This window comes from Canis lupus, chromosome 4 (assembly GCF_011100685.1).
Source record: "Canis lupus familiaris isolate Mischka breed German Shepherd chromosome 4, alternate assembly UU_Cfam_GSD_1.0, whole genome shotgun sequence".
NCBI lineage: Eukaryota > Metazoa > Chordata > Mammalia > Carnivora > Canidae > Canis > Canis lupus.
Window position 1 is genome coordinate 65,332,736 of NC_049225.1, and position 13,425 is coordinate 65,346,160.

General features: G+C 38.1%; 1 protein-coding gene and 1 non-coding gene across 3 annotated transcripts in view; one reads left to right on the forward strand and one right to left on the reverse strand.

Annotated features, from left to right (window-relative positions):
• EMB (embigin) overlaps positions 1–13,425 on the forward strand; it is a 49,780-nt gene that overhangs the window by 4,079 nt on the left and 32,276 nt on the right. The window contains exons 2-4 of one of the 2 annotated variants that reach the window (XM_038535144.1): positions 9,449–9,538; positions 11,022–11,111; positions 12,606–12,695. In XM_038535144.1, the coding sequence (XP_038391072.1) occupies positions 9,449–9,538; positions 11,022–11,111; positions 12,606–12,695 (270 nt within the window). The remainder of the gene's footprint in view (positions 1–9,448; positions 9,539–11,021; positions 11,112–12,605; positions 12,696–13,425) is intronic. The other variant, XM_038535145.1, reaches the window with a different exon arrangement.
• Positions 7,784–7,890, reverse strand: LOC119874893. Its single transcript, XR_005358714.1, has one exon. It is a non-coding gene; the product is annotated as a U6 spliceosomal RNA (small nuclear RNA).

The window sequence follows — 13,425 nt, forward strand, 5'->3', positions numbered from 1 at the left end:
GTATGTATATTATACCCTTCACGTGTGTGTGTATATGTGTGTGTATGGATATACATACACATCCACTGGGGTGGAGCAACGATTTCCCAATAGTGATGATGAGTCAGATCTTGATTCTGTATACCATTCTTTATTAATGGTAACTAGGATTTCTTGGAGAAATGGCTGATTTTATGATAGGGAGGAGAAAATATAAGACAAGCCCTGAACCTCTTGTGCCAGAGAGCAGTGAAGTGCTCAAAGAATGATGTGCCATGTCAAAAGTATACAAGAGCCAAAGAGCTCCCGCTGGACAGATCTGGGACAAACAGAACATCAGCATAAATAATACTACTAATGGACTTGTCTCCATTAGTATCCACTGAATAATGGCCATTGAATATTACAGGTATTCATGAGTACATACTGATATAAAGCAATTAAATGAATCAAATGGAAGTTTGATGAGGCACAAAATATTACATAGTTTTAAAGTAATTTCCTACAAAATTCATAAAGTAGTATTAAGGAAAAGGGAAAAAGAACAACTTCATTCTGGATAAGTCTGGGAAATACCAGTTTAAACAGATGATCAAAGTAAAAACCATTAATGAAGAGAAGAATAAAAATTAGGGGCCATCTGATAAGATGCAATGAGAAGAACACAATATTACCTCTGTAATATATTTGCCAAAGGTCTACTCCATATCTAACTATATTACAACATGACCATACTGGAACTATACTGGTCTTAAAAGTCAAGAATTACTAAAGCTGAAACAGAGTGAGGGAGAACAGAGGGGACATGGCAGCTGAGGGTAACATGTGATTCTGAACTGCAGTCTTTGGCTGAAAAGTACATCTTAATGACTTCTCTTGAAACTTCGATGAGGTGTGGGATGAGATGGTAATCTGTAAATGTTAATTTCCCAACTTTAATGGTGATGTTGGGACGAAGTGTGTGTTTGGGGGTGGGGGTAGGTCCTTTCTGGGAATGTACACTCATGTTTTAGAAGGGGAATGAGTCATCAGGTCAGCAGCTTATTCTCAGGTGGTTCAGGGGACAAATTCTTTATTCTGTACTTGAAACTCTTTTGTTTAAGATCTTTTGAAAAGAAGCAAAAATAATTTCAACTCTTTCTGAGAAAACTTTAATTAACATAGACATTAAGCCATAATGAGAGTTGAGAAACTGTCATCAATTTTATTTAAGTACAAAAAAAAAATTTTATTTAAGTACCATTTTCCAAAGGAGTATTTGTCCTCAAACAGATTAAGCGTGGAAGCTGTTTGTCCTGGATTGTACTCTTTTGAAATTGCTTTTGTATTACTGGCCTCCCATATTTCACAATATAATGTGAACCATAGAAATAAACAACTTGGGACACACACAGTGACGTAGAAGAGAAAAACCTGGCTGGCTCAATCAATGGAGCATGCGACTCTTGATCTCAGGGTTGTGAATTCCAGCCCCACGTTGGATGTAGAGGTTACTGAAAATAAAATCTTAAAAAGAAGAGAAAAAAAAACCCTTCACAACATTTTATTAAAAGTAACCCCACTAATCCTAATAAAACATAGTAACTGTTCACACATAATAAAATATCTCAAATAATATATTGTCTGTGTAGAAATAATGTGATCTTTGAAAATGGTGTTATTCTTTTATTGAAAATAACATTTTCCTGCAATTTTTAAAGTTGTGATTATATTATTAGTAATGTATCTCTACTCCCAAGATAGAATCTTTTTTTTATAGCCTTATAATGACATACTTCTGAGATCCTGAAAGGGAATTTAGAACTCCCATTTGATTGATCTTGAAACCCAAAGTGCTTTCATGATGTAGCCAAAAGTCTGGAGCTAGCTAACAGCCGTAACGGGTTTTCTGGTTTGCATTTCAAAACTCCATGCAGCACTTAGTGCCTCTCTGTAAAAGGTCCTCAGAATAGGTCCCTGGCAGGAGGGTGTGGCTGGCAAAATAGGGTGGCAAGAAATGTCCTTGCTTTAAAATATCTACACTTAGGGGCACCTGGGTGGCTCAGCAGTTGAGCATCTGCCTTTGGCCCAGGGTGTGATCCTGGAGTTCCGAGATCGAGTCCCACATCAGGCTCCCTGCATAGAGCCTGCTTCTCCCTCTGCCTGTATCTCTGCCTCTCTCTCTGTCTCTCTGTCTCTCGTGAATAAATAAATAAAATCTTTAAAAAAATAAAAATAAAAAAAATAAAATATCTACACTTGAAGTATATAGAACACGACCTTAGAGCCACAGGGCCATTTGAAGATTATTGAAAATCATCACACTGAAGAATCAGAGTTGAGGATATACCTGCTTTGAAATCAGGGTTTTTCAACCCTGGCATTATTGACATGTGGGGCTGGAGAACTCTGTCATGAGGGGCTGTCATTGAAGAATGCTTAGCAGAATCTCTGGCCTCTCCTATGCAGTGGGTGAGTTCTGTCTCCAAAATGTTATGTTTGGGTCCTGACTGTTGGTACCCTTGAATGTGACCTTATTTGACAGTACAGTCGTTGAGGATGGAATCAAGTTAAAAAGAGGTCATGCAAGATTAGGATAGACCCTTAATCCAATGACTGTGATCTCCATGAAAGAAACGAGAGGGAGATTTGGATGTAGAGACAGACACATCTAGAGGGAAGATGATCATGTAAAGATGGAGCCATTGCTTTTTGCTTCTTTTCAAAAAATCTCAAACAAAAGACTTTCAAGTACAGAATAAAGAATTCTTCCCCTAAATCATCTGAAAGACTGGAGTGCTGCAGCTATATGCCAAAGAATGCAAAGGACTGCTGTGCTGGCAACCACCAAGAGCTAGGAAGAGGCAAGGAGAGATACTTACTGGGAGCCTTCAGAGGGGGCAAAGCCCTGCACTTTGATTTCAGGCTTCCAGCCTCCAGAACCACAAGAGGATAAACTGTTGTTTGAAGCAGCCACATTTGTGGTACTTTGTTACTGCAGTTCTAGGAAACTGTTGTAACCTATTCCATACAAGTAGTAACCTCCTCCAAGGTGTGGCATCCAAATGTCTCCGGACTTTGCAAAATGTCCTGTGGGGGGCAAAAGTCAGCCCCAGCTGAGAACCACTGAACAGAGAAAAGACTTAGTGACTATTTTGAAGTGGTTTGAAACAAGAGTTTTTATACTGCCCTTAGAAATATATTTTATTGCAGTAATTCTATTCAAAAGAAAAGATCAATTTGTTTATATTTCAATAGGACCAAGTTTTACAAGGCTTTGTAAAAGTGCACATTGTTCTTGTTTTTAAGCTTTTTAATTGTTCCACAATTGTCTTTCTTCTTTCTTTCTTTCTTTTCTTTGATGTTAGTCTAAAAATGGCTTTTTTTGTTTAAGAGACAGAGTGTATGCCTGTGTGCAAGTGGAGTGAGGAGGAGCAGAGGGAGAGGGCAGAGGGAGATTTTAAGTGGACTCCATGCCCATCGTGGAGCCCAGAATGGGGCTCCATCTTATAACCCTGAGATCATGACCTGAGCTGAGATCAAGAGTTGGTAACCAACTGAGCCACCCGGGTGCTCCTAAATATGGCCTTTTTGCCCAATGGTTCTCATTCTATGTAGAAAAAATATGAGCTTCCAGTTTGTTTGTTTGTTTTAATCTGTCCCTGACTTAGAAAATATAACTTATAAATGTCCCCATCAGGAATTTATTTTCTTGCCAAACCTTTTCGTGACAAATTCTCTGTGGATTATAGTGTCTGGGAATCAATATAACCTTATTCTCCCCTTCTTTCTGCTACTGCCATTACAGACGGGATAGGAATACTGTATTTCTAGATTCCAGAAGTAGAACTCTAAAAGCACTGTTTATTAAATATATTGGTAAGTAAATATTTTAATGCTATAGTTTAGCCATATCATGGCTTTAACAATTTGGCATAGGATCTCATGGTTATATATAGCATTGCTCCCATGAGGAAATATATTCTGAATTCCAGACCTTTCTTTTGTAAATAGTATATATTATCCATTTTTAGGTTATAGTGTTTTTGTAATTGTGCTGTACATTTATAATGCTGTGTATCAGAATGCTAAAATTAAGATTTATTAAAGATAATGTTAATTATAAACATTGATAACAATCAATACATTAATGGAGGAGAGAAAAAAGAGAATATTTATCCTAATAATAGCTTTTACTTATAGCTTTCTCTAAATGAAGTCCAGACTCTTCCAAGATTGTAAAATATAATAAAGAGATTTGGGAGGATTTAGAGAAAATGCTTATTATTAACCAGAGGTATGGTTGAACTTATTTTCTGATTTAGAGAAAAGCACAAGACCCAATGCAGTGTTTTAGTGTTACCTATCCTCTTTTTTAAATTCTGTTTATTTCAGTTGTAATGGAGCATCAGAATTTAAGATGTGAAAATGCTACATAAATAAATTTTATGTATAAATTATAGCATGTTTATTTCTTTTAAAAATATTAATAGGATAAATTATAAACCCATCTAACAATGTCTGTTTTAAAATGTAATATGTGAAAGATATTTAAGTAGAGACCATTTTGCTATCTCACATGAACTAATAATAGGTGAAAATTAGGTTGTTATTCATCTCTTTGATGCAACACCCTCCTGACCCATTGCCCCCACAGAAGGAGAGAAATCTTTCATCTTTAGAAAAACTATTAGATGTTACTCTTTTATGTGGCATTTTTGCCACAAACTGTAAAAGAATGCCTAGTGGAAAGTTTCCCGCAATGATTAAGAAAGGGGTGAGCGTGATAACTTGAGGAATGTTTGCTATGATCTTGGCACCACTACTCAATATTAGACTTTTTTGATCCTCCTTTTTTTCTCCATGAAATGAAACCCCGGGTAACAAGTCAGAGGCAGAATCTGGATTAAGCTACCAAATTCCTGCCTCTCCATTTTGTGTTTCTTTTTGTGACTTAGCCTATTCCTTTCGGGGAAGTATTCAAACCACATCTGCCTGATTCTCCTGCCAGTTTCCTTTAAACACAAATCTCAGCTGCATCAGCCTCCTGCCAGTTGTCCTCCTATTGAAGGCAAAAAGGTCTACATTTTCAGTTTTTTTTTAAATTTTTATTTATTTATAATAGTCACAGAGAGAGAGAGAGAGAGAGGCAGAGGCATAGGCAGAGGGAGAAGCAGGCTCCATGCACCGGGAGCCCGATGTGGGATTCGATCCCGGGTCTCCAGGATCGCGCCCTGGGCCAAAGGCAGGCGCTAAACCGCTGCGCCACCCAGGGATCCCCATTTTCAGTTTTTTGATTAAAAAAATACCTTGGCTAAACAAAGAACTTCTCACTTTTACTATTCTAACACCTTCTGTAAATGGCCCTTTTTCCACTCAAGACTTCTGTGTACATTGCCTCTTACAGGAACTTTTTTCAAGGCAAAAAAATAAAAAAAAATAAAAAAATCACAAGAGTTACACATGTTCTTTTGCAATGGGACTTGTTCAATGGAATCTGGAGCCTGATCAAGATGAATGCTTTAGAGGGGATATGAAGTTAGGGTATAGAGGTGGCTGGTTTATGGATGTCTGTATTTTTAATATCTGGACTGGTAGTGGGAAGTGATCATAACAGCTACTATATTCTGGAACTACCCAAACTTCCCAATTCTTGAAGCTTGTCTTTTCTTTTCCCTCCTATCCCTTCAGCTCTGTAAGCTTAGATTTGCTCAAGCCAAGTCTAGACACCTCTTCTCTTGTGCTAGCACAAGTAGGCTCTTCTATCCAATCCTGATATTGAGAAATGGCAAAATAACCTCAGCCTCCGAGCTCATTTAGATGGCATTATCTCCACCTCTCTTCCAGCACCAGATGTAAATCAGGCTCTGCAGCTCACTGCCAGCTTGGAAAATACATGGGTTAGTTATATAGTCAATACTATGAATGGACTCTGCGATTTTAATGATTCTCAATTACAAATTGTGGGCCTCAATTGATATAATTATGATCCATGTGGCCCTGTTGGGACCAAGTTTATGCAGCTTCATACTCCTTACCAGCATCAAGCATGTACCAGTGCTCTACATAGTCACTTATTTAAATGAAATAAGAAGAAAGAATAAAATACTTATTTCAGGTTATGTCACTTTCTTATTGCTGTTGATAGTCTGAATACTATTAATAATACTACTAATAAATGATATTGGACCATCTCAGATGATTATGGGCTTGTTTTAGGGATGGAGTGTCACAATTATATTCAGCTCGGCAGTAGGCGAGGCCAAGAAAAGGGAAGTCCCTAGCAAGGAGCAAAGATATCAAAGTTTATGTTTTGCAAGTGTCACAGAGCGGAAGATATAGAACAGCTCATTCCTTCCCATCCACACCCTCCTGGCTTCCTATTCAAAAGCCAATAGCATCTGCTTTCATCTTCCTGAGATATTTCCTCTTTTTTTTTTTTTTTTTATTTTTATTTTTTTATTGGTGTTCAATTTACTAACATACAGAATAACACCCAGTGCCCGTCACCCATTCACTCCCACCCCCCGCCCTCCTCCCCTTCTACCACCCCTAGTTCGTTTCCCAGAGTTAGCAGTCTTTACGTTCTGTCTCCCTTTCTGATATTTCCCACACATTTCTTCCCCCTTCCCTTATTTTCCCTTTCACTATTATTTATATTCCCCAAATGAATGAGAACATATAATGTTTGTCCTTCTCCGACTGACTTACTTCACTCAGCATAATACCCTCCAGTTCCATCCACGTTGAAGCAAATGGTGGGTATTTGTCATTTCTAATAGCTGAGTAATATTCCATTGTATACATAAACCACATCTTCTTTATCCATTCATCTTTCGTTGGACACCGAGGCTCCTTCCACAGTTTGGCTATCGTGGCCATTGCTGCTAGAAACATCGGGGTGCAGGTGTCCCGGCGTTTCATTGCATTTGTATCTTTGGGGTAAATCCCCAACAGTGCAATTGCTGGGTCGTAGGGCAGGTCTATTTTTAACTGTTTGAGGAACCTCCACACAGTTTTCCAGAGTGGCTGCACCAGTTCACATTCCCACCAACAGTGTAAGAGGGTTCCCTTTTCTCCGCATCCTCTCCAACATTTGTGGTTTCCTGCCTTGTTAATTTTCCCCATTCTCACTGGTGTGAGGTGGTATCTCATTGTAGTTTTGATTTGTATTTCCCTGATGGCAAGTGATGCAGAGCATTTTCTCATATGCATGTTGGCCATGTCTATGTCTTCCTCTGTGAGATTTCTGTTCATGTCTTTTGCCCATTTCATGATTGGATTGTTTGTTTCTTTGGTGTTGAGTTTAATAAGTTCTTTATAGATCTTGGAAACTAGCCCTTTATCTGATATGTCATTTGCAAATATCTTCTCCCATTCTGTAGGTTGTCTTTGAGTTTTGTTGACTGTATCCTTTGCTGTGCAAAAGCTTCTTATCTTGATGAAGTCCCAATAGTTCATTTTTGCTTTTGTTTCTTTTGCCTTCGTGGATGTATCTTGCAAGAAGTTACTATGGCCGAGTTCAAAAAGGGTGTTGCCTGTGTTCTTCTCTAGGATTTTGATGGAATCTTGTCTCACATTTAGATCTTTCATCCATTTTGAGTTTATCTTTGTGTATGGTGAAAGAGAGTGGTCTAGTTTCATTCTTCTGCATGTGGATGTCCAATTTTCCCAGCACCATTTATTGAAGAGACTGTCTTTCTTCCAGTGGATAGTCTTTCCTCCTTTATCGAATATTAGTTGCCCATAAAGTTCAGGGTCCACTTCTGGATTCTCTATTCTGTTCCACTGATCTATGTGTCTGTTTTTGTGCCAGTACCACACTAAAAATATGGAACGCTTCACGAATTTGCGTGTCATCCTTGCGCAGGGGCCATGCTAATCTTCTCTGTATCGTTCCAATTTTAGTATATGTGCTGCCGAAGCGAGCACGAGATATTTCCTCTTAAATACAACCTCTGAGTGAGCTGTGGCCAAGAATGGAAAAACAGGTTTTGGTTTTTTTTTTTTTTCCATCAGAAAAAGAGTATTGATAGGTGCCTTTTTGGCTGTGTGTACGTGTATGTGTGTATGTGTGTGTGTGTGAGAGAGAGAGAGAGACAGAGAGATGGAGAGACAGAGAGACACAAAGCATATGAAAGAATGAATATTAGATGTCAGTGGAAGAAATGTTTTGTATTCTTGATTGCCCAGTGAGAAGCTCAGGGCATTATTTCCTATGTAATCATTGTCAGAGGGTGGTATGATTTACATAATCAATTCATTAAAGAATTATTTTATGAGAAAGTGAACTCCACCTTCCAGAGTTGCCTTCGAAGTGGTCAAGCCTTTGGAATACAGCTTATTGCAGAGTGAGGTTCAGCTAGGTATATTTTTTTATTAGGCAGTATTGTAAAAGCTGTGCTTAGGTGATCACTAACTGATGATACTTTTCAAACACATAAGAAAGAACTGGAAATCTAATCTTGCACTAGGAATAAGTTTCTGAGCAGAGTATTAAGAAAGTGAAATAAAAAAGGCTCAGGTTTAATATAAATTGAATGAAAAGTTCATAAGAATGCAGCCAAGACTACAGTCAGAAGCCTTTTCCTCTTTTCTGACTTATTTGATAGAGTTGGGGTAGTTTTTATGGGAGGTAAGTTCTGTGTGCTCTATAGTAGCCAGTGTACAACAACAACAACAAAAAAGGAAGTTTTGAGGAGAGTAAGATGAGAGAAGTGGAAACCTTTTTACCTTTTTCTTCAGTAAGGGTTTTCGAGACGTCTGGGTGGCTCAGAGGTTGTCTGCCTTCTGCTCAGGCATGATCCTGGGGTCCTGGGATCAAGTCCTGCATTGGACTCCCTGCATGGAGCCTGCTTCTCCCTCTGATGCTGTCTCTGCCTCTCTCTCTCTCTGTGTGTCTCTCATGAATAAATAAATAAAATCTTAAAAAAAAATAAGTGTTTTCAAAAGATGAGAGAAGTGACAGAGGAGAACCAAAAGTCAGTTTGATGGAGGGTTGCATGGTCTGTAACTGAAGCTGGAGAACAAACAGCAGAAACTCACTGTGCATCCATTTTGTCTTCTTTGTCCTCTTTTTATGTCCTTCATTATGGTCTCTCTGTCTCTCTTTGTTCATTCATCTTCCTTCTGTCTCCTCATGTCTGTCTTCTTTCTGACATTCTTATTTAATTCTTCACTGTCTTCATTTATGTTTTATAAAGAAACTACAAATGGTAGGATAAGACAATGTTTTTTTTTTTTAAGCCATTTGATATAAATCAGTAGGGTTTTCTCAGTTAAAAAAAAAAAAAGAACATAGAAAAAGTTGGAAATGTGGTCACATTTATTAGCCCAGTATATTTCTAAATATCTGTGAATGTATAAGATCTAGTTCATCGGAGCTTCCTGAAAACATTATTTTTCATGAATAGTATACTATATGGCATTTTAGCTGTTACAAACTAGCTTGTAGTCCTTTCATCTTGATAACATTTTCTTTTTCTTACAGTGTCACCTTTTACAAGTTTACCCATCCGAGAAGAAACGACGACAAAACATTTTAACTCTTCCTTGGAGACTCCTAACATATCATTGACTGGTAAATGTGTTTCACCTTTCAAATAATACAATGCCTCCAAAAGTTTTTATTTTTAATTAGCCATTGTGTTTGCCTCATGAAATATTAATCCTTGCTCATGGTCTGGGTACTGGGAGAAACACACCAGTACCTCATATAATTAGGACGTAGTATGTGGGTGTCTACTGCAATGAGGACAGTGTGTTCTGCATGCAGGGAGGGGTCGGCTGGTCAGATGTGGGAAGCCTGAGAAGGACTCTTTAGAAGGGGGAGCCTAAGAAGATGGCAGGGTTCATTTCGACTGGCAGCTCCTCTTCAGTTTTCATCATTTCTTGCTGGTGCATCCATTCAAATCTCTCTGCATTGAAGGGGGAATTCGTGTACCCACTGGAAGACCCTTACGCAGGGAAATTAAAGATGCTATCAAATGAGTCAATGACAGTGCTATGGAAACATAAGTAAAGCATGAGTAAAATAGTTGTCTCTTTTAGTAACAGTGTTAAAGGTATAATTAGAATATAAAATATTGTAAACTCATCTGAGTCAATAACATGATTTATCCAGTTATTTTTCCAGTCTTTAACTGTCCTTGAGTCTAAGAACTGTTTCTCTCTTTCTCATATAAATGAAAGATATGCTTCCCCCATCACCCATCGGATACCAAAGTTATGTTTGCATTGCCTTTTTTTTTGTTGAACATTTTTTTATAACTTTGTACAACTGCTTGCTCTCAGTTTCTATTCCAACACTTGGAGTTCATTCTTGATTGTAAAAGTAATTAATGGGCACCTGGGTGGCTCATTCAGTTAAGCATCTGCTTTTGTCTCAGGCAGTGATCCCAAAGTCCTGGAATCAAGTCCTACAGTGGGCTCCCTGCGTGGAGCCTGCTTCTCCCTCTCCAGTGTCTGCCTCTCTCTCTCTCTGTGTCTCTCATGAATAAATAAATAAAATCTTAAAAAAAATAAGAATTTTCAAAAGATGAGAGAAGTGACAGAGGAGAACCAAAAGTCAATTTAATGGTGGGTTGCCTGGTCTGTAACTGAAGCTGGAGAATAAACAGCAGAAACTTACTGTGTATCCATTTTGTCTTTTCTGTCCTCTTTTTACGTCCTTCATTGTGGTCTCTCTTTGTTCATTCATCTTCCTTCTGTCTCCTCATGTCTGTCTTCTTTCTGACATTCTTATTTAATTCTTCACTGTCTTCATTTATGTTTTATAAAGAAACTACAAATGGTAGGATAAGACAATAAATGTTTTTTTAAGCCATTTGATATAAATCAGTAGGGTTTTCTCAGTTAAAAAAAAAAGAACATAGAAAAAGTTGGAAATGTGGTCACATATATTAGCCCAGTATATTTCTAAATATCTGTGAATGTATAAGATCTAGTTCATCGGAGCTTCCTGAAAACATTATTTTTCATTAATAGTATACTATATGGCATTTTAGCTGTTACAAACTAGCTTGTAGTCCTTTCATCTTGATAACATTTTCTTTTTCTTACAGTGTCACCTTTTACAAGTTTACCCATCCGAGAAGAAACGACGACAAAACATTTTAACTCTTCCTTGGAGACTCCTAACATATCATTGACTGGTAAATGTGTTTCACCTTTCAAATAATACAATGCCCCCAAAAGTTTTGATTTTTCATTAGCCATTGTGTTTGCCTCATGAAATATTAATCCTTGCTCATGGTCTGGGTACTGGGAGAAACACACCAGTACCTCATATAATTAGGACGTAGTATGTGGGTGTCTACTGCAATGAGGACAGTGTGTTCTGCATGCAGGGAGGGGTCGGCTGGTCAGATGTGGGAAGCCTGAGAAGGACTCTTCAGAAGGGGGAGCCTAAGAAGATGGCAGGGTTCATTTCGACTGGCAGCTCCTCTTCAATTTTCATCATTTCTTGCTGGTGCATCCATTCAAATCTCTCTGCATTGAAGGGAGAATTTGTGTACCCACTGGAAGACCCTTACGCAGGGAAATTAAAGATGCTATCAAATGAGTCAATGACAGTGCTATGGAAACATAAGTAAAGCATGAGTAAAATAGTTGTCTCTTTTAGTAGCAGTGTTAAAGGTATAATTAGAATATAAAATATTGTAAACTCATCTGAGTCAATAACATGATTTATCCAGTTATTTTTCCAGTCTTTAACTGTCCTTGAGTCTAAGAACTGTTTCTCTCTTTCTCATATAAATGAAAGATATGCTTCCCCCATCACCCATCGGATACCAAAGTTATGTTTGCATTGCCTTTTTTTTTGTTGAACATTTTTTTATGACTTTGTACAACTGCTTGCTCTCAGTTTCTATTCCAACACTTGGGAGTTCATTCTTGATTGTAAAAAGTAATTAATGGGCACCTGGGTGGCTCATTCAGTTAAGCATCTGCTTTTGTCTCAGGCAGTGATCCCAAAGTCCTGGAATCAAGTCCTGCAGTGGGCTCCCTGCATGGAGTCTGCTTCTCCCTCTGCCGCTGTCTCTGCCTCTCTCTCTCTGTGTGTGTCTCTCGTGAATAAATACATAAAATTAAAAAAAAAATAAGAGTTTTCAAAAGATGAGAGAAGTGACAAAGGAGAACCAAAAGTCAGTTTGATGGAGGTTTGCCTGGTCTGTCACCGAAGCTGGAGAACAAACAGCAGAAACTCACTGTGCATCCATTTTGTCTTCTTTGTCCTCTTTTTATGTCCTTCATTATGGTCTCTTTGTGTCTGTTCATTCATCGTCCTTCTGTCTCCTAATGTCTGTCTTCTTTCTGACATTCTTATTTAATTCTTCACTGTTTTCATTTATGTTTTATAAAGAAACTACAAATGGTAGGATAAGACAATGTTTTTTTTTTTTAAGCCATTTGATGTAAATCAGTAGGGTTTTCTCAGTAAAAAAAAAAAGAACATAGAAAAAGTTGGAAATGTGATCACATTTATTAGCCCAGTGTATTTCTAAATATCTGTGAAATATGAGATCTAGTTCATCGGAGCTTCCTGAAAACATTATTTTTCATTAATAGTATACTATATGGCATTTTAGCTGTTACAAACTAGCTTGTAGTCCTTTCATCTTGATAACATTTTCTTTTTCTTACAGTGTCACCTTTTACAAATTTACCCATCCGAGAAGAAACGACGACAAAACATTTTAACCCTTCCTTGGAGACTCTTAACATATCACTGACTGGTAAATGTGTTTCACCTTTCAGATAATACAATGCCCCCAAAAGTTTTGATTTTTAATTAAGCCATTGTGTTTTGCCTCATGAAATATTAATCCTTGCTCATGGTCTGGGTACTGGGAGAAACACACCAGTACCTCATATAATTAGAACATAGTATGTGGGAGTCTATAGCAATGAGGACAGTGTGCTCTGCATGCAGGGAGGGGTCGGCTGGTCAGATGTGGGAAGCCTGAGAAGGACTCTTTAGAAGGGGGAGCCTAAGAAGATGGGAGGGTTCATTTCGATTGGCAGCTCCTCTTCAGTTTTCATCATTTCTTGCTGGTGCATCCATTCAAATCTCTCTACTTTGAAGGAGGAATTCGTGTACCCACTGGAAGACTTAACATTTTTTTATGACTTTGTACAACTGTTTGTTCTCAGTCTCTATTCCAACACTTGGAGTTTATTCTTGATTGTAAAAAGTAATTAATGGGCACCTGGGTGGCTCATTCGGTTAAGCATCTGCTTTTGACTCAGGTAGTGATCCCGGAGTCCTGCGATTGAGCCCTGCTTTGAGCCCTGCTTCGGGCTCCCTGCTTAGCAGGGAGTCTTCTTCTCCTTTTCTCTCTGCTCCTCCCTGCTGCTCACCTGCTTTTCTCTGTCAAATAAATAAATAAATAAATAAATAAATCTTAAAAAAAACCCAAACCCCAATTGTAACACCCTTACGGTATTTATTTATTTGCTTTTTGC